This window comes from Nelumbo nucifera, chromosome 5 (assembly GCF_055504915.1).
Source record: "Nelumbo nucifera cultivar China Antique chromosome 5, China Antique-T2T, whole genome shotgun sequence".
NCBI classification, from domain to species: Eukaryota; Viridiplantae; Streptophyta; class Magnoliopsida; order Proteales; family Nelumbonaceae; genus Nelumbo; species Nelumbo nucifera.
The window spans coordinates 71,117,816-71,145,397 of record NC_142653.1 but is presented as its reverse complement, the minus strand read 5'-3'; the positions used below and the strand labels follow the sequence as shown (position 1 = coordinate 71,145,397).

Sequence of the window (27,582 nt, the reverse complement as noted above, 5' to 3'; positions counted from 1 at the left end):
ACGGAGCCTATCAAGATTGTCGATTTCTGATGGGTTCGGCGAGGAGGGCAGGTTGTGCCAGAAGGCAAGGTTGAATGGGCCGGACTGCCCCCAAAAGAAGCCACTTGGGAACCATATCTAAGGCTGAATGAGAGGTTTCCCAACCTAGACCTTGAGGGCAAGGTCAGTGCTAAGGGGGAAGGAACTGTTGAGACCCAAACACTCCTTCCAGAACCCACTAGGGGAGTGGAGCAGGCCACCACCCATCAGCCATTCACAAGGAGACAGAGAAGACAGGCGACAGAGCCCCAGAATTAGTTGCACTCAGAGTTGGTTACTCTGCCGCCAGAGGATATTCCATCCATGTTATCTGCCAGAGTTAGTTACCCAGAAATCAGAGGATATTCCCTCTGATATTACACCTGTAGGCCAGCTATATAAGGCCATCATCATATAATGAAAGCAATGAATGATTCTCCTTTTATTTTCTTCTCCCTGAGTCCAGTTATTTGCTTCCTTCCCTTCTCTTTTTCTCCCCATCTTCTATTTCAGGAGGTCAAGCTTCCCTCGAAGAGGCTTCCGAGGTGAGCGGAAACTCACCACGTGGTGTGCCTAGGCATGCACCTGATGCATCTTGCGCCTTGGCCCAGGCGTGTCTTTTGAAAATTGTATGTTTTTTTGCTTTTTTTGAACCTAGCGGCTGGGCCAGGAGCGGATCAGAGCTCCAAGAACCCCCTATTTGCCAATGTTATTCTTTCATTCATCTTATTAAAATATCTTCTTAAAAGGCAATTAAAATTATAAAATCATTATTTTTTTGTCAGAATTAATAATTTAAGCCCCTAACATGAACTTGTTTGGGCTTTCCTCGAGGGGCATGGCACAAAGGCGACTCGTAGAATCAAAAATGTAATATGTTTTACATCACATTAGCTACTTGAAGTATTGCAATTGAGGAAAAAAAGAGATTGTGGACTTTACATGCTTGAAAATGTTTTATATGTTTGATTTTATATTTAAATTTTCATTTGAATATGCTTTACATGTTAAGTTTATGTATTTTAATTTTAGATAATAGGTCTTTTAAACCATTAATTTTAAAATTTAAGTTTATATTTCTTATTAATATTATGTTTAATATTTTTATTTTTTTGAATTTTTCTGACTTTTGTTTTTGATTTTTAGCAATTTTTTGGCATTATTATGTTTAATAAAAGGCGCACACCTCGCCTTGCATCTCTCACCTCGAGCGCAAATTGGCCCTTACGCCTTTTTGTGCCTTTGTCTTTTAAAACACTGAATAGAATCATGGTTTAAAATGTCCCTAATTTCCCTAATATTTCCACAACATATTTCCATTTCCGTAGTTAGTGACACAAAATTTTACCATAATCGACATTTCCCCAATGAACACTACCAGCACTATGTGGAGTATAAGAGATAGTTTCCATAACATATTTCCATTTCCACTTCCATGGGTAGTGACATGAAATTTTATTGGAATCGACATATTCCCCAATGAACACTACCAGTACTATGTGGAGTCCAAGAGTATTATAACATAAGTTGGTGACAATATTCCAGATATGTGAAGTAACAATGTTATTTTACCCCTAACTTACATTATAATCACTTTGAGCTAGCTCAATATTCATTTCAAACATGAAGTTAAATATTAATTTTTTGTTTGTGTAATAGATTATATGGATGATCTATTACAATCATTTACATTTTCTATGAGTTTAAATTTTACTTCAACTCATTCTATTATGAAACTCTAAATCTTAAGGTTTGCAAGGCAACTTCAGAATGTATTTTTTTTGTCTATAACCTTAGTTCCTTAGATTTGTTTAGTGATTTAAAAAGGTGTGGCTATGCTTCTTTTATCATTTCGTCAAATATCATTCTATATTTTGTATATTTTACATTGTTTCCACCATGTCTATGATTTTTACAATATTTCCATATGATATTTCCGACATTTCTGACATGTTTCTTATATTTAGATGACCGACATCAACATTTTAAACCTTGAATAGAATAAGGTGTTAATTGTTTTGAGAACTGCATATTGAAAGAGGCGAGGCATGGTTCCATGTGTTTACTAAGAGTTACTTTGTTTAGTTTATATCTGTCAACATAGGGATGTTAACCAAATTGCTATTAAAAGGTTGATTTTGGAATTTTAAGCTTCCTTTAGTTAACTGAAGAACTCACTTCCCTATTTGAAATATAGCAGAGCATAGGGGTTGACACCAAAAAGTAGTTTGAAGTGTAAGCTTTAAGTAGAACATTGTTTCCCAGCTGCCAACGTAACACAGCCTTTATTCTGGCAGTGTAAATAAAAGCTCACAGTTGTTTAGTTAGATCCTATAAGTTGATATGCTAACATGATTTCAATGCCTATGTTTGTTTCAATACAAGATTCTCTATTCTAATAAAATTATCTGTCTACATGTGTTTCCATAGTTTTTGTGCATATTAAAGTAACAATATTTAAACACAAGCCCCTTGTGGAGCAATTCTAATTTTCTAGTTGCATACTAGTGGATATGTTGGGAAATACTGGAAACAAAAATGAAATTCAGCATTTTTTGCTACTTCACCAAAACATTGCAGTATGAGACAATATCTATTAGTAACAAAAATATAATTCAATATTATATTTCTTTACCTCTTTTTAGAATTTGAAATGTTTTTGAGCTATTCAATGTTTTTGGGCTTATTATTACCTCCGAAAGTTGGGAAGCTTTTTTTCTGAATTTACTTGTCTGCACCTCCCCATCAAGAAATAATTAATAAAAAAAATGACAACTTTGAGTTTATCCCTTCATGTCTCTGAATCACCTGTTTTATGAAAAGAGTCCTTTCTTCCAAATGGAGAGACAAACACATTTCTCCCTATTGAGGGAAAGGGATTTCTATGAATGAAACAGTAATGCCCCTATATTTTTAAGTAATCAGTGTAGATAGTTAATGTCCATCTTTCCTGTGTTTTCTAAACAAATTATTCTCTTGCAAAAAGGAGAAGATCTACAGTCTTACTATGTATATTTACAGTCTGTTTACCATTCGATGTTGTTCAGGTATACAGTTTTAAATCAGAGTGTAATTGTAACTTTAGGTTACAAGGGGAGCTATCTAAAATTCTTGTTATTTGTATCTGGTTTGTCCAGCAAGCCAACTTGTTTATGTTGCTTGTCTACTGAGCCAATTGTTATATAGCTTGCCCAAGAAGCCATTTAGTACACTCTTATTTAATCCATTATTTTTCTTTGGTCAATTTTGAGGAAGCATAGACGACATAGACCCTGAGATGTTAGATATCCAATGATGGATTCCATCTCTATATTTGCTTGTATTCTTCTATTTTTTATAGTGCATTTAGGTGATTTTCTCCCCCATAAATATAGCATTCTATGCCATACCACATAAATTTTATTATTTTTATTTCTTTGTTTATGCTTCCAGTTATGGTTTCATTATCTGGTTATGATTTTATAATTTTGTTTGCATGTTCCAGTAACTTGGTTATTCCATCCATACAAGGTTAGGATGATGTAGATTATCTTGTGACAAGAGACGATCCTTATTCGTTGGAAAACTGTAGAGAAGATGGGCCAAATGGCCCATAACCCACGGCCTATGTTTATGTTTTCTGTTATGTTTAGTCTTTTATGTTTATATCTTATTCTGTTAATGGGCCTGTTAACATTAGTTTATGTTTATGTAATTAGCTGCTGCCCAACTAAGGGCTAACTTGTAAATTACTAAAAGTTAGTGATTAAGTTAATGAAATAGATTAGGGAAAGGAGAGAGCTGTTAATGGGCTAACTTTCTGTTTTCTCATTTTTATTTCACAATTCTTTAATCAGTCCTCTCATTCTTTTGGGACTGTTTTTCTTCTTGGTATCAGAGCAGGTCCCTTTTTCTTCCTTTCTCTCCCATACGTAGTGTGTATGGAGAGCTGAATCGAATGAGTGATTGAAGAAGTATTCAGCCCAGTTGATGGTGGTTTTTTGGAGAAAAGAAAGATGTCTAGTTCATTACTCTGACAGTCTTTGGAGTTTTTTGCCCAAAACCCTAATCAACTGGAGAGTTCTGATTGTGGGTCCCATAGGCACCTTGGTGCTCAGTGACTGAAGGGATCCCCTTTCATTTTCTTGAAGATCGATCCATACCTAATATAATCCAGTGAAGCCTACAAGGAGTGGTTGCAGTTTTACTATTTCTCCTGGGTTCTGGATGAGACACAGCTGGCGGTTAGGGTTTCGTAAAGGTTGGTACTTGGTGTCATTTTTTTCCTGTCTTCATTATTTGCCTTTTGAAGTTGTTCGAAGTTGTTTTTTAGGAAAATGGATGTCTCTGGAATGGAGAACAAGTTGGGCTCAGAGTCCGGACAGGTTTCGGGAGCACCTAGAGACTCTTTATTGGCTGTGACCATAGTCAAGATTGATGACACTAACTATCTAGCATGGCCACAATCAGTAAAGATACATGTTTGTAGTAGAGGCGAGTGGGGATACATTTCTGTGAGCAAGAAAGCACCTCAGGAAAATGACCCATCGTATGAGAAATGGTTGCAAGAGAATTACACTGTTATTGGGTGGTTGACCCATTGATGCAACCACAAATTAGTCAGCACTATTTGTGGACGAATTCAGCTAGGGAAATTTGGGATATTCACAAAAACTTAATGTGGTCAGGGCATATAAGCTAAGAAGTGATGTGAATAATCTAAGGCAGGGGGAGAGACCTTTAGCAGTATACTTCTCAATGCTGAAATCCTTGTGGCAAGAGATAGATCTCTTAGAAACAATTGTCTGGGAAAGTACAAATGATGTTGAGACATAGAAAATTAGTTGAGAGGAATAGGGTTTTTGAATTCCTGACGGGGTTGAATCTAGAGTTCGATATTACTAGACAGAATATCCTAGCTAAGGATAATGTATCCTTGTCTCAGGCTTATGCTATGGTGAGCAGTGAAGAGAGTAGGAGGCTGGTCCAGGTTCAAGGGGCTATTACGGGTGACCACTTTGCTAATATGGGGCTGAAACTTAAGGTGATTACAGATGGTACACAGAAGGAGGTTATATGTGAGTACTGTAAGAAACCTAGACACACAAAAGATAAATGTTGGAAGTTGCATCCAGATCTTATTCCACCCCGTTTTCAAAAGAAGGATTATAATGGGAAGACCGGAAGTGCCAATACAGCCACAGTTTTAGACAATGATAGGTGTTCTACAGATGAGAAGTTAACTGTGATGAAGGTAGAATATGAGAAACCATCTCAGGTTGACAATGAGTAGCCACTTCCTCCAACTCTTCAGCCAATCCAACTACATTTGCATTTTCTCATTCAGGTATACGTGCTACCGCCAATCATGCAACCATCTCAGGTAATCATAGGATCCCTTGGATTATTAACTCTAGTGCTTCTAATCATATGACCAACATTTCCACTCTATTTAGCTCTTATGATTTGCTTTCTGGCCGTGATAAGATTACCCTAGACAATGGCTCTCTTGCTCCTATCTCTGGCAAGGGAGTCATCAAGGCTACAAATTCCCTCTCTCTTTCTTCTGTCGTTCATGTCCCTAGACTGCATACTAATTTGATGTCTGTAGTAGCCTAACGAAATCCTTAAATTGCAATGTAACCTTCTTCCCTTCTTATTGTGTTTTCCAGGACCTGAAGTCTCAGAAAGTGATTGGAAGTGGCCATAAGGCGAATGAAATATATCTGTTGAATACTCCTAGACAAAGCTAAGGACAGCCTGAGAGAGTTGCTTTCGGGTCTACTTCTTCAGAGTCTTTTAGTCGTGTCATGTTATGTCATTTTCGTTTGGGTCATTTGTCTTTTTCTGCTTTGAGTCATTTATTCCCGGAATTGTTTAAGGGGATTAACTTGTCTAGTCTTCATTGTGAATCTTGTGAATTATCAAAACATTGTAGAAGCAGTTATCCTTTGAGTAATAAAAGATCCACCTTTCCTTTTTATATTGTGCACTCTGATGTGTGGGGGCCATACCACTTACCTTCTATGGGTGGTTATCAATACTTTATTTTGTTCATTGATGATTTCTCCCGGTGTACTTGGTCATTTTTTATGAGATCTTGTGATGAAGTTCCCAAGCTTGTAAGACATTTTCATGAATTTGTTCTTACCCAGTTTGATGCAAGGATCAAAATATTCAGATTCGAAAATGCAAAATAATACTTTGAAAAGAACCAAACCTCTTATCTCACTAACTTTGGGGTCATCCACCAGTGTTCTTGTTTTCGTACTCCAGAACAAAATGGAGTAGTCGAGAGAAAGAACCGTCATATAGATGAAGTTGCAAGAAGCATCTTGTTTGCCTCACATGTTCCTACAAAGTTTTGGGGGGATGTTGTTTTCACTGCAACCTACCTAATCAATCGTATGCCATCCATAGTTTTGGGCTTTAAGTCTCCTTTTAACCTTCTTTACCTAGATAAAGACCTTTTTTCTCTTCCTCTTTGTGTCTTTGGCTGCACTTTTTATGTACACATTTCTAACACCCAGAGACACAAATTTGAATCCAAGGCCCATAGTGCATCTTCCTTGGTTATGCCTCCACACAGAAGGGTTATTGCTGCTTTGATCCTAGTACTGGCACTCATTATGTCTCAATGAGTTACCTTTGCTGAGTCCACTCCTTTCTATGGTTCATCTCAGGAGGAGCATCGTTCCTAGGGGGAGTATTTGTCTCAGTTGTTTGCACTTCCCCTTGTTCCTGTTAAGTCTCCTTCTGTTCCTAATGAGTCAAGTTCCAATATCCTGATCCTCCTCCATTACCTCCTTGTCCTCTTTTTAATCCCAGGTTGTACTAGCGACAAAGGACCAAGAGTGAGTAGATTGTTTCCTCTACATCACATGAGCCTCCTACACTTCCAGTTGCTGAAGAGACAACAAGTACTGATACCACCACATCGCAGCCTCCCTTCCCAGATCATGATGTCCCTATTGTTATTAGAAAAGGTAAACGGAAGTGTACTACACATTGCATTTCCAAACATCTTTTCTATGGCCTTCTTTCTCCTTCATATTATGTCTTCCTTTCTTCTGTTGCTTCTAACCCTATACCTAGGTCTGTATCAGAAGCTCTTACTACACCAAAATGGAGGGATGCTATGAGAACTAAGGTAGAGGCTCTGCACAAGAATGACACATAGGAAGTGATTGATTTGTCTGAAGGGAAGGAGCCAGTAGGCTGTAAGTGGGTGTATACCATCAAATATCATGCTAATGGATCTATTGAGAGGTACAAAGCTAGATTGGTTGCAAAAGGCTATACACAAACTTATGGGATTGACTATCTGGAAACTTTTGCTCCTATTGTAAAGATGACATTTGTATAGGTTTTGTTATCCTTGGCAGTTCATTCAGACTGGCCTCTTTATCAACAGGATGTGAAAAATGAGTTCAAATCAGCCTCCCACAAAACTGACCCCCACAATGTCCCACAACACCCCACCGTGTATTGGGAACATCTTCGATGATGACATCATCATTCTGGATATTATCATCGGGAGATGTTCCCAATACACGACGGGGATATGCCATGGGATGTTGTGGCGAGCTGATTCGGTCTTGTGAAAAATGTATTCTTGAATAATTACATGAGGAAGTTTATATGTCCCTCCCACCAGGGACGTATGGTACAAATATGAAGGGAAAAGTGTGCAAGCTGAAGATGTCTCTTTATGGGCTCAAACAATCACCTAGAACCTGGTCTGAGAGGTTTAGGGCTGCTCTTGTTCACTTTGGTTACACACAGACTCAATCTGACCATACCCTCTTTGTGAAGAGGAGAGGTTCACTGGTAGTATACCTTATAGTCTATGTGGATGATATTGTAGTGACTGGCACTAATGTGACAGGGATTGATAAACTTAAATCCTTCCTTCATACAGAGTTTGAGATCAAAGACTTGGGAGAGTTGAGGTACTTCCTAGGTATTGAAGTGGCTTGATCTAAGGATGGGATCTTTATTTCTCAACACAAGTATGTGCTAGACTTGCTCACTGAAACAGGCAAATTGGGTGCAAGACTAGTGGCTACTCCTATTGATATGAGTCACAAATTTTCTGCCTCTGATGGAGAACTGTCGAAGGATAAGGGAGTGTTCCAAAGGTTACTAGGGAAACTGCTATTTCTGTGTATGACTCGCCCTGACATTGCATATGTTGTTAGCTGCATTAGCCAGCTCATGCATGCTCCCAGAGATTCACATATGGCAGTAGCAGAGAGGATTCTATTACTGGAAGAGTACTCCGGGGAAAGGCATTCCTTTTGCCAAATATGGTCATCTAAAGCTAGAAGCCTATACAGATGCTAACTAGGCAGGTAACATTGATGATAGGAGGTCAACTTTGGGATACTGTAGTATGGCAGGTAATATTGTTTCTTGGAGAAACAAGAAACAATTTATGGTTGCTAGATCTTCAGCTAAGGCAGAATACAGGGCTATGGCCCATGGAGTTTCTAAGTTACTTTGGCTTCAATCTTTGATGGAGGAACTAGGTGTTGAGTATGATAAACCACTAATTCGGTGCAACATGATAGAACTAAACACATTGAAGTTGACAAGCACTTCATCAGAGAAAGAGTGACTTCTAGAGAAGTTCGTCTACCATTCATTACTTCTGAAGAACAGCTAGTTAGCATTCTTACCAAAGGAATTTCCAAGGCCAAGCTTCAACATGACACGGGCAAGCTGGGCATGATTGACATCTATGCTCAGCTTGAGGGGGAGTGTAGAGAAGATGGGCCGAATGGCCCATAACCCACAGCTTATGTTTATGTTTTCTGTTATGTTTAGTTTTTTATGTTTATATCTTATTCTGTTAATGGGTCTTCTCTTTATGGGCCCGTTTAGTTTATGTTTATGTAATTAGCTGCCGCCCAACTAATGGCTAACCTGTAAATTACTAAAAGTTGGTGATTAAGTTAATGAAATAGATTAGGGAAAGGAGAGAGCTGTACAAACAACTCATCTTTCTAAATCCTTCTCACAGCCGACTTCTTCTTGCTGTTTTCTCTTTTTTATTTCACAATTCTTTAATCAGTCATCTCATTCTTTTGGGACTGTTTTTCTTCTAAAGCATTGGTTGGAGTAAGCTGAATCTATAATTTTGTATTCTAGATTTCTAGCATCTTGGGGATAGAACAGGAAACCAATAGGCATCATATCATATGAAAAGAAACACTCCTCAATATTGAGGATAATATTTTGTAGTCAAGCACACTGTCAGCCTCTCTATGCATATGATAAAAGAACTGAAGTCAAAAAAGGACGATATGCTACTCCATAGGAAACAGGCATCTCATAGCTGATAGATAATTCAACCAGAAATCAGCATTAATAAATCTCACCTTACTTCAACTTCAACAAATTCCTTATGTTTAGCTTCCCCAACTCCTTTAAAAATGCCTCAACTCTTGCAGTAGGAACCATCTGACATAGTGACATAGTTTCCTGTGATATCTTGATGTCAACTTATGAAACTGAAGGACAAGGACATTCTCAGTTTGTAAATGGAAACTAAATACACGAGATCAGTTCTAATTCAAATTTTAGCACATATCTCTTGTTGAGCTAAGTAGTGATAGATATTTCTGCTTATGCCTTCCTATATTCATCTATTTATTATTTCTTTCCTCTACTGCAGGTTAAGCTTGTTATGAAACTATTACATGATTCTGGCCCCTTCAAAGATGGTGTACATCAAGCCATTGAAATTTGAATACCTGATTAAATTGTAAAAAGCATTTGTAAATGTGAGGGTTTGGTACTTCAGTCAAATGTAAATGTCCTGTTCTATATGTGATTAGTTTCATTCCCTAGATTCATTATGATTCGATAACAGGAACAACAGAATTATCACTGAAATTAACGAACCAAGTTGTTCAGTTGAACTCCGACGTGGTTTATAAATTTACAATTTTGTTGTCGACAATTACTCTCCTTCCTCTAGTTCCCATTTTGCGTGATAGTTTAATTGGATAACACCTTTAGCAAAAGCGATTCTATAGAAACACCCATGATAATACCCAAAGGAGCGCAATTTTAGAATGTCCCAGAACTTAAGGATATGAGGTTTGTTGTTTTGGGAGTAATCAGTCCAGAAGAAGCAACCTGGCTTCATAAATAGGGTGTGTAGGAACAGTGATTTAAACGGAGCACATGCGAGGCGCATTTTAGGGTAGGTGCTTCCTCTAGGTCCTAGGTGCAGCCCTTTCAAAAGGCGCATCAGATGGCTCGTAGAATCAGGAATGTAATATGTTTTACATCACATTAGCCACTTTAAGTAGTTCAATTAAGAAAAAAAAAGAGATTGTGGGTTTTACATGCTTGAAAATGTTTTATATGTTTGATATTTTTTAAATTCACATTTGAATATTCTTTACATGTTTATGTATTTTAGTTTTAGATAATAGGTTTTTAAAACATTTATTTTAAAATTTAAAGTTTATAGTTTTTTATTTATATTATGTTTTTTTTTGTATTTTTTTGAATTTTTTGGATTTTTTTGACATTTTTTTAATTTTTTAATTTTTTTAGCATTTTTTTTATTTTGCACCTTACTTCAAAAAGGCACCTACCTTGCCTTGCGTCCTAGGCACAAATTGACCCCTATGCCTTGTGCTTTTAAAACATTGCATAAGAATCACTCCTTGAGAAAAAAGGGCATCACAAGTTGTAGTAGAGTTGAAAAAAATAGGTAATAGGTATATGGTGTATCAAGATTTTTAAAACCAAACCGGACAATGAACCGTTCAAGGTTCCGGTTCTTAGGTTGAATGGTCTGATCGTTCGAACCAAACAGATGGTCCATTTTGACAAAAGAAATAAAAAAATAAAAAAAGTAAAAAACGATAAAAAATTGTTGGACAGTTTGAATGGTTTGACCGCTCAGGTTAACGGTTTGTTGACCAAATCAATGGTTTTTGTCCAAGAAGACAATTCTAGGATAAAACAAAACCAGTCAGGTGATCGTTTCTCGGTTTTTTCGGTATAACCATCTGATCCGGTCTAATTTTGGAAACCATGTAGTATATATTTAATTAACGGGGACCTGTGCGGTGCAGGGATTTTGTTAAGAAAATCTAAAACAATAGATACACATAAGAGTAGAAAACTGTTTTATATTTTAACTTTTTAAATAATTAATAATTATTTATATTTTATATAGTATTTTTAATATTTTTTCAATAATTAATGTCAACTAGGGTTGTTCATCAAATCGACCAAATCAACTGAATAGACCCAACTTGACCTAAGTTGGTCGATTTTCTAATATTTTCGATTGGCTTTGGTTCAACAATTTTTCAACCCAACCAAGTCGAGTTAGTTTTGGTTTGGCCATGTGTAAACTGACCAAAATCGAACCAATCGACCCAAACTGATACTAGTGTTTTTAACCCATTGTTAACTCAATAGGTTGAATTATTCGAATTGTCACCAGACCTTGATTTCGGGTTTGGTTCTATTAAAACCTGCCCTTGGGTCGAAAACTGTCTAACCCAGATAGTTCAATTGTTGACCTGGACAATCTAGTCATCACGTCATGGGTTGCACACTTAATGTATGTGCAAACTTTCAGAGGCCATAACTTTGCACTCCAATGTCCAATTGAGGTGATCTTTTTTTATTTCGAGTAACCTTTTAAGATCTATGCATCCCAAGGTGTTATCGGTGCCTTGCCTCGCTATTTTTGCAAAAAAAAAAAACCTTTATTGGTCTCAATTTGTAATTTCTAATATTTTTATAAATAGAAAATTAAAAACTAAATTAAAAACATAAATTAAAAATAAAATAATACACATATTATATGTAAAACATAAATATACATTATTTATTGATAAATATGTATTTGCACACATATATATACATATATAAACATTTATATATGTATAAATATATATTTATTTAAATATATAGAGTGTTGACATAGAATAGTCTGACCCATGATCCGGTGGCAAAAGCAGGTCGGCCATATATAATGTGTCTTAGAAGTTGGGAAGTGGGGATTAATTAAGAGTCTAACAAAAAAAAGATAAAAGACTTAAATATACCTTGAGTTTTAGAAATTGACTTAAAGATACCCAAGGTTTTAAAATAGACTTAAATATATCTTTTGGGCTGATTCAACTGGACTCAAAACTCACTCTCTGTCATAAAAAAAATAAAATAAAACCCTATTTTATCCTCTTATACTCGTTAATAGATGAGACTTATTTTGAAAATCTAAAACCTTAATTTCAGATTAGGCAAAGCATGAAGAAAGCATCTGCTCAAATAGTTTCTGGGTGAAAGAATCTTCCTTCAATCATATAGTTCAAGCTCTAAGAAGTAATATCTCTGCATCAATAATAAAAAAATAATATGATAAAAAAATCACAATGAATAAGAAGAAATAAGTATGAACTAGAGGATTTTAATACCTTGTTGGATTGTCTAGTATGTGAGTTATACAAGTCATGATTTTAATCTTCAATCAAGAACAAACAATACACAGGAATTGAGATCACAAAAACCTTGCTTATTGTTATTGAACAAAGTATATAGTACCAGAGACGAAGGCTCAGCTTTTATGTTCAATTGATTTGGGATGAGAAGCTACAACCATTCACTTTCAGAATTTATGTTTAACCAGGTGACTGCCATTCCCAAGAAATTCAACCAGATCCAATAACTAGCCTCTTAGTACCATCTACTGATTGGAACACTTTCTTGATTATATATTTATATATATATATATATACCATCAAATTCTTGGAACACTTTAATTTCCTAGAGGAGAAATGGGTGATACGTACTTGGTTTAGATGTCACTGGACCAGTCATTGAGCTCGGTTTCATAGAACAAACCATCCACGAAATTGTCAATCAGTGAATCTACTACGGTTCGTTACAAAGGATGGACACATGGCAACCTTAGTAGAGGATCTCTGTGATACCTACAACGGTTACACCTTTTTAGGGGATTGTTAGTATTGGATTTTAATATCATAAGAGATTAAATCCAATAGGTTTAATAGGAGCTGATTTACACTCTTTAGAAATAGTAGAGGAGAGTATGGGGGTTTGATACCGCGCAAAGCGCGTACACAAGTGTGTGCACGTGTGTGCGGCGCAATGAGGCACTTTAGAGGCACACTTTCTATACACTTGAATTTTAAATCCATAAAGAACATGAGCAAACTTGGTATAATTGCTTACAGTAATGAATCAACTGAAAAATGTGAGATGTGTGTAAAATCTAAAATGGCTAAGAAACCTTGTTAAGAGAAATTCTCAACTTCTAGAACTAATTCATTCTGACATCTATGAACTCAATAGTGTATTAACTAGAGGAGGTAAGAGATACTTCATAATATTTATAGATGACTTTTGTAGGTACACCTATGTCTACCTTATGAGAACTAAGGATGAAGCCTTTGACATGTTTAAATTGTACAATACTGAAGTTGAAAATCAACTAGAAAAGAAAATTAAAATACTTAGAAGTGATAGGGGTGCTGAATACTTTAAAAATGAGTTTAATTCTTTCTATGAAGAATTTGGAATAATACATCAGTGTTCTGCTCCCTATACCCCTCAACAGAATGGCCTGACCGAAAGGAACAATAGAACACTTAAAGAAATGATAAACTACATGTTGTTAAAAGCTAATGCACCCTTAAACCTGTGGGGGAAGCACTCCTAACAGCCTATCATTTACATAACAGAATTGTTTCTAGAATTAATAACAAATGCACATATGAATTATGGACAAGTAGAAAGCCTAATTTATCATATCTAAAAGTGTGTGGGTGCTTAGCATATTATAGAGTTTCAGATCCTAAAAGAACCAAGTTAGGACTCAAAGCTAAGAGAAGTATGTTTGTTGGATATGCAAAACATAGCAAGGCCTATAGGCTTCTAAACTTAGAGTCCAACATAATAATTGAAACTAGAGATGTTGAATTCTTTGAAAATAAATTATGTTATGAATCTACAGAAAATGAATCCACAGAAAATGACAGAAAACCTGAAAGAGAAACTTAGATCTCAATACCTGTTGATAATAATGAAACTGAAAGAAGAAATGGCACAACTGTAACACCTACAATATGACCTAGAAGAAGTCAAAGACAAAGAACATATAAACACTTAGGTTTCAGATTTTATCTCTACTCAGTCAATTGTATTTTTGGTTGAGGCTGATAGAGAGAAGATTTTAAATAAGATACCCATTGTCCTGAACATTGAAAATGATCCAAAAACCTATAGTGAGGCCATGACCTCTAGAGATGCTACCTTTTGGAAGGAAGCTATAAATGATGAAATGGATTCAATAATGTCAAATAACACATGAGTACTAGTAGACTTGCCTCCAGGATCAAAACCAATAAAATGTAAATGGGTGTTTAGAAGAAAATACAACACTGATGGAACTGTACAAACTTTTAAGGCTAGATTGGTAGCCAAAGGAATTAGTCAAAAGGAAGGGATTGATTACTTTGACACCTATGCACCAATTGAAGGGATGAGAGATCCATCGTATGGATGGCCGAACCCTGCAGGAAGGTTGGGCAAAATTTCAAAAATTTCTCTCTCTCCCACGTGGGAATCACATTCCCTATTTTAGAAAACTGTATTTTCAAAGATCAATCTTGAACCTAAACCAGACCAGATCTGAAACCAAAAGAGAGTGGAGGGTTATACCTGATACGAAGTAACAATAACCTCCAATGAAGGTGTTCACGCCCAGGGAAAGATTCAAAGACTGCTTCCATCGAATATGACACGGCGCAGGATGAAGCAGAATCAACAGAATGGCTCTTCAACAAGAACCTGATTCTTCAGCAAGAATCTGATGGAGGGCTAGTGAGCACGACTTCTTATTACCTTTTCTGCCAAAAGGTAATATCAAGAACACTTCTTGATCGCTCCCACAAGTGGAGATCGAACTGGTATGGCGACAAGAGCAGGAAAGAGTAGAAGACAAGAGCAATCGAACAGCAGGTTCTTCTCTCTTTGTAATCTCTGAAATGAGAATTGTATCTTGGAGGTTCTTCCTGCTCCTCTATTTATAGCCCTTAAAGAGAGCATCTCCTAATCCCATTAAGAGTTTCCTAATCCAAATCTTGTATTTTGATCTAGACTCTCTTTAAGAGATAAGGATAATCCCTTATCTCATCTACAGATAAAGATCAACCCTCCTAATCTAATTAGGAGTTTCCTTATCCAAATCTTTATTTGGATCTGGACACTCTGAGTGGATAGGGACAATCCCTTATCCTATCTGCTGATCTAAATCTCAGAACCGCCCCCTTTTAATTAATCTCATTAAGCCAGTTCGAACTGGGTTTTAGGCCCATTAAGTCCATCTGCTCACTTACCCTCCAATCTGCTGCCCAGTTGGATATCCTTGTATGGTGTGGGACCCAAACATTGATCTACACATCAGCCACATGGGTTCAGTTCAGCCTCTATTACAACGCCTGGCCGAATTCACTGTAAGAGTCAGTGAACCCCTGAGTCCATCACCATGGGCTCTTAAAGGGCCCAACATTTACACTAAATGGTCATTGGGTCAAGCCATCTTATAAAAATCCAACGACTGTGGGCAGATGTAAGATTAGCCCATCAGGTATTACCCTTAATGGTCTTACACTTAACCTCTCAGCCCATAATGATCAAACACTGCCTGACAAGAGAGGACCTCTCCCTCGGCTGCAAGGTACAGTGATGCACTCTCTACTCACATGGATCCCGGGAATTAAAACCTTTTGTAAACATTTTGAAACCATAATATATATATCTATATATCTATATAAATATATTTTGCAAAACAAATTTCAACGGTTGAAATCGACTACCGACACTTTTGGTTTCCATCAGAGAGAGTGCATCCCCGATCATTCACTTTGTTCGACAAAGGAGCTGATCCTGTCACTATGATCACCCACTTAGATGAATTCTCAAACTATCCCAACATACCAAGGTTTTGACCCCCTTTAAGGATCTCACTGTTTGGCATATCAAAGACAGCCCAATCCAACACCTAGTGCAGTATCATAATCGAGTCTAGGGGTTAGGTGTAACATTCCAGTTTTGCCCATCTATCTCCAAGGTCCAGGGCAATACTAGAATTCTGATCCGGTTCAGGGTTTCAAGAAAACCCACACTGCATGTACCTCAGGTCTCACCCTAGCAGTTGAGACAAGCCACCCCAACCAACTTGGCGGCACATCATTGTCATCCTTAGCAGAATAAATCTCCCCAGATCTATCGAACGGCTATGAAGATTCTAAACTAACACGAGTCTCATATGTGTCCAGTTTAAGGATATTACATAGAAACACACCACAATAACATGAATCAAATGTGTACTTTATTCATTTACATTAAATGTCATAATGTACATCATTCTAATTGGAGCAAAGGGCATATACTGTCCAACAGCTCCCACTTGCACTTAGTTCTAATCTGGTATAAGCCGAAGTCCCATGCTTTCCATGTGTTTCTCAAACACTTTCTGTGTTAGTGGCTTAGTCAATGGGTCTGCTACATTTTCTGCCGATGCTACCTTCTGAATTAGGACGTCCCCTCTTCCAACTATCTCCCATAGTACATGGTACTTTCTCTCGATGTGCTTCGACTTTGAGTGGGCTCGTGGCTCCTTAGCCTAAGCAATGGCTCAAGTGTTGTCACACAATAATGGAATGGGTGATGTGCTGGATGGAACTACTCCCAATTCGTGAAGGAATTTCTTCATCCATACGGCTTCTTTGGCAGCTTCACTTGCGGAAATTTATTCGGCTTCGGTTGTGGAATCTGCCGTGGACCCCTGTTTGCTACTTTTCCAGCAAACAGCACACGATCCTATCGTGAAAACGTATCTAGATGTAGACTTTCTATCATCTAGATATGACTGGAAGTCGGCGTCAATATACCCCTGGATCTGTAGTGAACTACCATTGAATACCACGCAAAACTCTTTTGTCCTTCGAAGGTACTTTAGTATGTTTTTCACAGCAGTCCAATTCTCCTGCCCTGGGTTTGACTGGAGTCTGCTTACCACACTCACTGCCTGAGAGATGTTAGGGCGAGTGCAAAGCATGGCATACATGATGTTACCTATGGCTGAAGCATAGGGAACGTCCTTCATTCGCTCAACCTCCTCGAGAGTCTTGGGAGACATACCCTTGGAGAGAGTGACTCCATGCCTTAAAGGAACATTTCCTTTCTTCGAGTTCTCCATGCTGTATCTCTTGACTATTTTGTCAATATAAGCAGATTGGGATAATCCTATTATCCTCTTCGATCTATCTCTATAGAGTCGAAGACCCAGTATGTAGGAGGCTTCTCCAAGATCTTTCATGGAGAATTGTTGTGAAAGCCACACTTTCACCATAGTCAACATTCCTACATCATTCCCAACGAGTAGAATGTCATCTACATACAGAACCAAGAACATAACCTTATCCCCACTGGATTTCCTGTAAACACAGGGCTCATCCGGATTTTGCTCAAAGTCAAATTGTTTGACGGTAGAGTCAAACCGGATGTTTCAACTCCTAGAAGCTTGCTTAATTCCATATATGGATCAGTTTAGTTTACATACTGATGATGCGCGATCCGGCCGGTCTTGGCTATCAACGACCTTGCCTCTGAATTGAGTAACTGGAGACCTGAAACGGGGGAGATGAAGAAGCTCCGGGGAGAACCCGGTGTAGAGGCTCCGAAGCTCAAGTTAGAATCCTTCAAAGGCAAGATAAACTAGATAGCGCAAAGTTTGCATACCTTGTTCTTGGGGGGTAGGGAGCCATTTATAACCACCTCGCGCACTCACTTCCAGGCTTCTGTCAGATCGGGCCTGACTATCTCTGAGCTCCTGCCAGTTTGGATGTCATCCCTTCTGGCCGGGCAGAACCGCCACTGCTCCTTTTGTTGGAGCCGTTTCTGCGGCTGGTGACGACGGTGGCAGGTGGCGGTGGTAGGAGGCCGTTTGAAGTGCGGCTGTCAAGCGTCAGATCCCAAATCAGTCAGGTGCGCCGCCCTTGGAAACGGACATCCTCGGTGTCAGGTATGGTACGCTTGGTTAGTCTGGCGTTTCGGAGGTGAAGTGCCGGAGTAACGGGGGGGACAAAGTCTTGAGTTCGGTTTGGGGAGTGCTCCGAGCTTCCATGGGCCAGCTCGGGTCACGGCCTTGTGAGGTTTATGGCCTAGGAGAGAGCTCGGGCTCCTTGTAGGGAGCTCGAGTCCTTAGTAGCGAGCTCGGGCTCCTAGCAGGGAGCTCGGGTTCTTAGTAGGGAGCTTGGGCTCCTAGTAGGGAGCTCGTGCTCCTTTTTCTTTTGGTGCTTGTGTTTTGGGTGCTCTGTTGCCCCGAGCTGTTCGCTTTTGCCACGCGTCGAGTGATGGTGAGGTCGGGCCAAATTTCCCTTCATCAATTGCTCCCCACTCCCTGCGCCAAGGGTCTTGGCGCGGGGAGTTCCTAAGGCGGGAGGATTTTGGCCCGTAATTTGAATTTTATTCAATTGATGGCGCGCACTTTGGTTTGATTTTTCAAAAAGGCGCACGTTTGGGAGACGTGACAGTAGCCGTTTTCTCAAATTTCGGGAATCGTGCTGCAGCCGCTTTTACTGTGGGGAGACGTGCGCTGACACCCTGTCAGTTTCGAAAAGGCGTGCGCTGGTCACGTCTCGGCTTCGGAGGACGTGCGGTCAGCGCGATTGTGGGCCATTGGATCGGCTTCGATCTGGATCGTCGTTTTCCGGTTGCTGTGGATATAAATAGTGGGGGGGGGACCCCAGTCGCTGCTACTGTACCTCTCGAGCTCACGTCTAAGTTTCAGTTCGCGTCCAGGCTCTTCAGCTCACGCCCCAGGTTCCTCTTGTTCGAGCTTTCGTGGTTTACTCCAGTCTTCTTCCCGGGTGAGTTCTTTTCCTGGAACCCGTCTTCTACCCCCTGATGTCTAGCTCGGATGGCTCAGACAGTCCAAGCGGGTCTGATGCAGGTTCTACGAATCGTTTTGCATCCCCCGGTAGTTCTAGCGAGCCTGATGTAGATCTTGAGGAAGAGGTTGAACCCATAGGTCGAGGGGCCTCGGGTAGTTTTGCATCCACCTCTCGTCGGGGTCGGGCTCCAGACCAGTTCGGACCTTCGACCATGACGCCTAAGGGACTCTAATCCCTCATAAACTACTATAACTTGCCCGGGGAGTTCGCCTACTTTATCCCTATGGGTAGCTTTCCTTGGGAACACGGTCCTAATGAGATCGTGATATTCCGGGAGCAGCTCGCTGCAGGGCTGTGGCTGCCTTTCCATCCTCTTCTTGTCGAGGTCCTGAACCACTTCGGTGTGACGGTTGGCCAGCTTCACCCGAACTGCATTAGGAATTTAGTGGGGACGATCTCCCAATTCTGTGAGGAGAACTTTTCTTTGGACTTGGAGATTTTTTCTTCTATTTTAATGCTTAAAAAGCAAGCGGGTCCCCTTCCTGGGCGTAGGCAGACATGCTACCTGTCTCCTCGTCCTGGCTTCAAGCTCTTACACGAACTCCCTAATAAGGTACCGGCGTGGAAGCGGGACTATTTCGGGGTGCGAAATGCGCTGGGGTGGTCGTTTCAGACCGGCTGGGGGATGGCCGCTCCCGACTCTGGCGTCACACTTGACAAAGAGACGGTGAAGGGCCTCCGTCAATGGGCGCGGCTTGGGCTGAAGTGTCAACAGTATCTGATGGAGGCCAAGCTTATTGCTGCTGGCTTGAGTTCGGGTAGGTTCTTCCCCTAGCGATCCTGTCTTGCTCTTCTTTTGCTTGTTTTACTGATGCCGAACTCCTTTTCGTAGGTGCGACGGACTCTCGAGGGACCCGAGGTGGGCACTTGTTCCAGGGCATGAAGAGGAGAAAACGGGTGGCTAAGCGAACTCGCGCCGAGCTACCCCATGGTGCGGAGCCCGAGGTGCCAGACTATTCGGCGGAGGATCAGCCTATGGAGCCCGAGATGGTTCCTCCTATGCAGGAGCCGGCGGGGGCTCCTTACGCCGAAACTACTCACACGGGGGCTCCCGCCTACTCCGGGTCTGCCCAAACGCGAGTTGGGCCATCAGGCTCGGGGGCCCCGGGGGACTTTAGGAGTGTGTTGTCGCCTACTCACGCTCTTCAGAGGAGTAAGGAGGCCATTTTCCCCGAGGAAGTTGTGGCGTGGACCGATCTTCCTCTGCACCAAGTGGCCTGCCGTGCCGTTACCCATGCCATGGTGGTAAGTGATCTCCCTTTTTTAGAGTTCTTCGGCTTTTATTCTTCCATTCGTTCCTTTGATCACTTGTTTCCTTTCGATAGGTGAACTCTTCTATTCACGCCTTGGCGAACCAGGTGGAGAGGAGCTCGAGGCAGGCGCGAGCTGCCGAGGAGGCTGCTCGTGCTACTGAGGAGGCTGCTCGCCTCGCGCGGTCTAGGCAGGCGAGGTCTCAGAAAGATGCTGAGGCTATAGGAGTGGTTGTGAAACATATGGCGGAATTGAAGCTGGACCTACAACATTAGGTCGAGTATCTTTAGGAGGATATCAGGGAGAGGACTCAGATCTTCTCTCAAGGCATCAAAGATGCGAAGAAGAAAGCTGTTAGTGATTATATTGCTTCACCGGACTTCGATGATCTGATGGTGGACTCCTACAGGAGGGGTTTCAAGCTAAGCCGGTGGATGATTCGGAATGCGTACCCCGAGCTCGACATCAGCGCCATATCCACTTCGCGTATTACTCAAGAGATGGCCAACGCTGCAGATGGTGAACCGAACTCCGAGGGGGAGGTAGGGCCTTCGGGTATCGTCGAAGTGGCTTCTGATAACGAAGAAGTAGCCCCAGACTTGTAAAAAATGAAATGGCTCATCATTTTTTTTTTGTACACCTCATTATCTGAAATGAAATGGCCTTTTTGCTCAAGTGTTGGTTGTCTTGTCTTCGAGTTGTGTTTTTTGCCGAACTGACTATTTCGGTCCTCTACTAGTTCGTTTTCTACCTCGGCTTCGGGGTACTTGGCGGTCTATAGGTAGTATCGCCTTAGGTTGACAATGTTCCATGCTCGGGGTACTCGTTTTCCCTCTGGGGTTTCAAGCTCGTATGCCCCCCCGATTGCTTTCTTTACTCTGTAGAGTCCTTCCCAATTTGGTCCAAGTTTCCCTACGCCGGGTTCGGGCACCATGACCTTACGGAGAACCAGGTCGCTGATGCGGAAGTTCCTCTTCATTACTCTGGCGTTATAGTACCAAGCTACTTTTTGCTGGTAGGCCACAGTTCGGATGTGCGTGAGGTCTCTCACCTCGTCCAGTAGGTCGAGGTTGGTAAGTAACTCGCCTTCATTTGTCTGTTCGTCGTATGCTTCTAGTCGCAGCGTAGGTACTTCGATTTCCGTTGGGATCACCGCCTTGGTGCCGTAGGTGAGGTTAAAGGGGGTCTCTCCTGTGGCGGTTTTTTCCGTGGTTCGGTGAGCCCATAGAACACTTGGTAGTTCGTCTGCCCATAACCCTTTGGCTCGGTCTAGTCGTGCTTTCAGTCCGCGAAGGATGGCTCTGTTCATTACTTCTGTTTGGCCATTTGCCTGCGGGTGTGCGACCGACGTGAAGTTCTGACTAATTCCCATACTTTGGCACCATTCCAAAAGAAGTTCTGTATGTTTCGTGCTGTAACTATTGCCAGAGGTTCAGCTTCTTTCCACTTTGTGAAGTAATCTATTGCCACCACTAGGAATTTTCTCCCGCCTATCGCTGGTGGGAATGGCCCCAGAAGGTCGATCCCCCATTGGGCGAAGGGCTATGGACTGGTGAGGTATTTGAGGTCGGCAGTGGGCTGATGGTGGATATTGGCATGCTTCTGACACTTGTCGCATTTTCTGACGAGCTCGATGGCCTCTGTCTTCATCGTTGGCCAATAGTATCCTTGTCGTAGTGCTTTTTGGGCGAGGGCTCTGCCCCCCAGGTGTTCGCCACACAAGCCTTCATGAGTGTCGCGGAGTACCAGCTCGGCTTCGGCTGGGCGCAAGCACCGTAGGTAGGGGAGCGTGTAGGATCATCGGTATAACCGTTCGTCTATCATGACGTATTTGGCTGCCTGGCGCTGCACCCTCTTGGCTGTGTTGCGATCTGCGGGGAGGGTTCCGTCTAGCAGGAAGCTGGCAAGTGGATCGATCCAGCTCGGCTCTGCTTCAGTGACGGGAGCGACCTCTCCTGCCCCACCGAGAATGCTGGGCCGAGGTAAGTCCTTTATGTACACGATTCTCATGGCGTTGTGACTCGTGCTGGCTAACCGGGACAGGGCATCGGCCTCAGTGTTCTCTGACCTCAGGATTTGCCTGATGAAGTGTGACTGGAAGTTGAGCAGAGCCTCCTTTACTTTTGCCAAGTATGCAATCATGGTGAGCTCGCGTGCTTCATATTCACCCATAACCTGGTTGACCACGAGCTGGGAATCACTGCAGATAACTACGTGCTTTGCTCCAACCTTGTGTGCTAGGTTCAGCCCGGCTATCAGTGCCTCGTACTCCACCTCGTTGTTGGATGCCGCAAACTCAAAGCGTAGTGCATATTCCAACCTTGTCCCGCTCGGGCCGCGTAACACTATTCCAGCCCCGCTGCCTTGCTGGTTCGAGGAGCCATCTATGTGAAGGATCCAGGGCTCCTCATCCCAGTTCGCACTTGATCTAACCAGGAGAGATGCTACGCTGGCTGCTACTCCACGGGGTTCGGACTCGATTGGCTTGGGAGCTCCGAGCTCGCCCGAACTGGGGGCCTCGAGCTCGACCGGCTCAGGGGCTTCGGGGCTAAACGTGCATTCTGCGATAAAATCTGCCAAGGCTTGGGCCTTAATGACAGTTCTCGGCTTGTACTGGAGATCGTACTCGCTGAGTTCGATGGCCCACTTCGTTAGTCGACCAGAAACCTCGGGTTTGAGTAAAACTTGTCTCAGAGGTTTGTTGGTCAGGACGATGACGGTGTGAGCTTGGAAGTACGGGCGGAGTTTACGAGCTACTATCACCAGTGCGTACGCTAGCTTTTCTATCTGCGGGTACCTTATCTCTGCTCCCTGCAAAATTTTACTAACATAGTATATGGGTCGCTGGACCCGGTCTGTTTCTTTTATTAGTACTGAACTGACCACCTCGTCACTTGCCGAGAGGTACAGTTCTAAGACCTCACCCTCCTCGGGCCGGGCTAAGGTTGGCACACTGGCGAGGTAACCTTTTAGCTCATCAAACGCGAGCTGGCAGTCTTGGGTCCACTCGAACCCTTTGCCTTTGATTGCTTTGAAGAAAGGTAGGCAGCGGTCTGCTGATTTGGACATGAAGCGGCTCAGAGCGGCTATGCGGCCGTTTAGCCTCTGAACTTTTTTTACTTTCCGAGGTGGTCTCATATCTAGGATGGCTTTTATCTTGTCCGGGTTGGCCTCAATACTGCGTCGATTGACAATGTAGCCTAGGAATTTGCCCGAGGTGACGCCAAAGACACATTTGTTGGGGTTCAATTTCATGCTAAACTGACACAGGATTTGGAAGACAGAATCTAAGTCTTGTATTAATTCTTGTGAAAACTGTGTCTTGATGACCATGTCGCCTACATAGCACTCTATCTTGGTGCCAATCAGGGGTCAAAACAGCCTATTTACAAGTCTTTGGAAGGTCGCCCCGGCATTTTTTAATCCGAAGGGCATGACCTTGTAACAATACAACCCGAACTCGGTTATGAAGCTGGTTTCTTCCTCATCGGACTGGTCCATCCGGATTTGGTTATAGCCTGAGTAGGCGTCCAGGAAGCTTAGCAATTCATGTCCCGAGGTCGCGTCCACTAGGCGGTCAATTTTGGGGAGGGGGAAGCAATCTTTCGGGCAAGCTCGGTTCAGGTCGGTGTAGTCGACGCACATGCGCCACTTGCCGTTCGCCTTTTTTACCAGCACAGGGTTGGCCAACCAGCTCGGGTAATGGACCTCCCTTACGAAGTCTGCTGCGAGGAGCTTCTCAACCTCCTCGTCAACCGCCCTCCAGCGCTCTGGGGCTAAGTTGCGTTTCTTCTATCTAACGGGTCTAACTATAGGGTCAGTGTTGAGTTTGTGAGTTATAAGGCCAGGGTCAATACCGGGCATATCGGCCGCGGACCATGCAAAAATATCTAAATTTTGAAATAAAAAACTCACCAGTTCAGTCCGTAGGGGTTCTTCGATGGAAGCACCAATCTGGAGTGTGCGAGCTGGGTCCGTAGGCGAAGTCGAGATTGCGACTGTTTCTTCTGTGGGCGAAGCTCGTTCCTCGCCTTGCTCTGCAGCCGCTCCAGATCGAGGTCACCGGCTGCCTTGGTTTTTCCCTTCAGGGCGGCAACATAACACTTGCGGGACTCGAGCTGGTCGCCCCGCGCTACCCCCACACCGAAGTCCGTAGGGAACTTCATGGCCAAATAGTAGGTGGAGACCACCGCCCGTAGGATATGCGTGATCGGCCGCCCTATTATGACATTGTATGGGGAGGGGGTCGCGACCACCAGGAAGTCATGGTTGAGCCTGACCGCGCAAGGCCATGTGCCGACTTCCACAGGTACTGTTATTTTCCCGAGGGGCCTGACTTCCTCTCCGCTGAAACCCACCAGGGGAGTGTTCGCGGGCTTTAGTTCGCTCCTCCGTAGCTGTAGCTGGTCAAGCGTTGATTTAAAGAGGATGTCTGCCGAGCTGCCCGAATCTACGAGTACGCGTCTGACCTCGAAGTCGCTGATCCTTAGTTTAATGACAAGCGTGTCATCGTGAGGGTAGCGGACTCCTCGCGCGTCGTCCTCCGTGAAGAAGATTGGTTCTTCAGTCTTTGGTCTCTTTGGAGGGTTCCGCTCCTCGAGGGCCGCTTCGTGAACTGAAGTCCGAGCTGCTGCTGAGGTACACCCTGCTACCACCGAACCTCCCACAATTACATGGATGGTTCCCCGAACTGGCCTCTCCACCGGAGGCTGTCGCTGTAATGGTTCGGCAGGCCTGCTGCTAGATTCGGGGGCATCCTTTTCGTGCTCCCCTGGCCGATCTGCCTTATTGTTATTATTGTTGTGCTGGACAAAGTTTCTCAAGTATCCGCGACGGATGAGCCCCTCTATCTCGTCCCGGAGATTATTGCACTACTCGGTACTGTGACCATGATCTCTATGGAAACTACAATACAAATTCTTATTTCTTTCGTTCGGATTTCCCTTTAGGCGGGGTGGCCACTTCACGTATGGGGCATCCTTGATCGTCATTAAGATCTCGGTCCGCCTTCTGTTCAGTGGCGTGTAATCCGTCTGAACTACTATGGGAGCTCGGAATGACTAGTTCGGCTTCGGCTCTCGGGCCGGTTTTTCCGGTCGACTGGGTTAGAGGGCTCGCCTTCCTTCTTTCTTTTCTCATTTCCGCCCTCGGTTCGTTGGTTGATTTCTTCCTCTGTCCTCATGAACTTGTCTACGAGCTTGAGGAATTCGGCCACGGTTGCGGGCTGGTTAGCTACCATGTGCCATTTGAATTCTTTGTGCGTTACCCCTCTTTTTGCCGCCGCGAGCTGCACCGCGAGGTCTAACCGCGGTATCTGCAAGCATGCTTCGTTGAATCGCTTGATGTAGCCCCGTATGGATTCTCCTTCCCTTTGGACTACTCCGAAGATGTTTTCCTCTGCTCTGGGGCACCGTTTGCTGGTGACAAAGTGTGCGGTGAAGACCTGCACGAACTGAGCCCAGCACTTTATCGACCCGGGGGTCAGGTTCCTGTACCAAGTACGGGCTACCCCCCAGAGGGTGGTGGTGAAGGCCACGCACATGCATGATTCGCTGGCCCTAGCGATGTGCATTTGGGACTGGAAAGCGTCAACGTGGTCGTTGGGGTCGAAGGACCCGTCATACTTGTCCAGAGGCGGGAGCTAGAAATCTTTGGGCAAGGGGACCACCAGGAGTTCTGAGGCGAGGGGGGAGGGAACTGAGAGAATCGGGGTGACTCTTGCCTCGTCCGAGCTCGTCTCTTTGCCTCTGAGCTCTGACAGGACACGGGTGGCGGTTTGGCGACTTCGCCGACGCCTTCGCTGTTGAGTGGGCCTTGTACCCGCACTGTTGGCCTCCGTGCTGCCGAGCTTGATGGGCCCTGAATGCTGGTAGTCCACTGCTGCCAGTGCGCTGAATCAGTTTCCCGCGAGTGGGAACTCGGGCTTGGAGCGCCGAGGTGCCGATCTCGCGGGCGAGGTGCCCGACCTGCCTATGAGCTGCGAGGCGGGGATGACTTTTTTCTCTCTTCGGCCTGGGGAAGAGGCCTAGCTATTAGGGGGGGGTTCTGGGGCCTGGAGGCCTTGCCTTGGTGGGGGCGTCCATCTTGCGGGGAGGCCTTGGCTGGCCTCGGAGCAGGGTGGCGAGGTGGAAGTAGTGGTTGGTTCAGTGGGAGTTGGGGGAACTGCTGTTGATAGTGATACTGGGAGATGTTGTGCAGCACCTGGTGCTGGTGAAGCTGGTGTTGCTAAAACTGTTGCATTTGGGCTTGCATTGCCCACATGCACTGCATCAGGTCGTCCAACCGGTTTTGGCTGGCTGCCAGGGGGACGGCAGTCAGTTCAGTAAAGGTTGTCTCCATAGGGGGAGGAAAGGGGATGCTTGTGGTAGGGAGGTTTATGGGCGCCACTACTTGTGGCGCACTTAAACTGGGGATTCCATCCACCGAAAGGGGTATGGTGAACTATCCAACGCACACCACGGGAACTTGAAGCTGTTCCCCAGTGGTGTTTGTCTCTGTGCCGCGTCCAGCATTGCTGGAAGAGGCCATGAGCGTTGGGTTTTTTGAAGAAGAAAAAAGGGGGTATGAGAGTTTGGAGGGAGGCTTTTTGAAGCGTGTTCCCACAGACGGCGCCAATTGATGATGCGCGATCCGGCCGGTCTTGGCTGTCAACGACCTTGCCTCTTAATTGAGTAACTGGGGACCTGAAATGGGGGAGATGAAGAAGCTCCGGGGAGAACCCGGTGTAGAGGCTCCGAAGCTCAAGTTAGAATCCTTCAAAGGCAAGATAAACCAGATAGCGCAAAGTTTGCATACCTTGTTCTTGGGGGGTAGGGAGCCTTTTATTACCACCTCGCGCACTCACTTCCAGGCTTCTGTCAGATCGGGCCTGACTATCTCTGAGCTCCTGCCAGTTTGGATGTCATCCCTTCTGGCCGGGCAGAACCGCCACTACTCCTTTTGTCGGAGCCGTTTCTGCGGCTGGTGACGACGGTGGTAGGTGGCGGTGGCAAGAGGCCGTTTGAAGTGCGGCTGTCAGGTATGGTACGCTTGGTTAGTCTGGCGTTTCGGAGGTGAAGTGTCGGAGTAACGGGGGAGACAAAGTCTTGAGTTCGGTTTGGGGAGTGCTCCGAGCTTCCATGGGCCAGCTCGGGTCACGGCCTTGTGAGGTTTATGGCCCAGGAGAGAGCTTGGGCTCCTTGTAGGGAGCTCGGGTCCTTAGTAGCGAGCTCGGGCTCCTAGCAGGGAGCTCGGGTTCTTAGTAGGGAGCTCGGGCTCCTAGTAGGGAGCTCGTGCTCCTTCTTCTTTTGGTGCTTGTGTTTTGGGCGCTCTGTTG

The 27,582-nt window shown here is 43.5% G+C and overlaps 1 protein-coding gene across 4 annotated transcripts in view; it reads left to right on the top strand.

Moving 5' to 3' along the window:
- LOC104610180 (acyl-CoA) overlaps nt 1–9,964 on the top strand; it is a 110,046-nt gene extending 100,082 nt beyond the window's left edge. For all 4 annotated transcript variants that reach the window (XM_088887950.1, XM_088887951.1, XM_010276690.3 and 1 more), the window contains one exon: nt 9,677–9,964. In XM_088887950.1, coding sequence (XP_088744076.1) covers nt 9,677–9,751 — 75 coding nt within the window. In that variant the 3' untranslated portion in view covers nt 9,752–9,964. The remainder of the gene's footprint in view (nt 1–9,676) is intronic.
- The last annotated feature ends 17,618 nt before the right edge of the window (nt 9,965–27,582 follow it).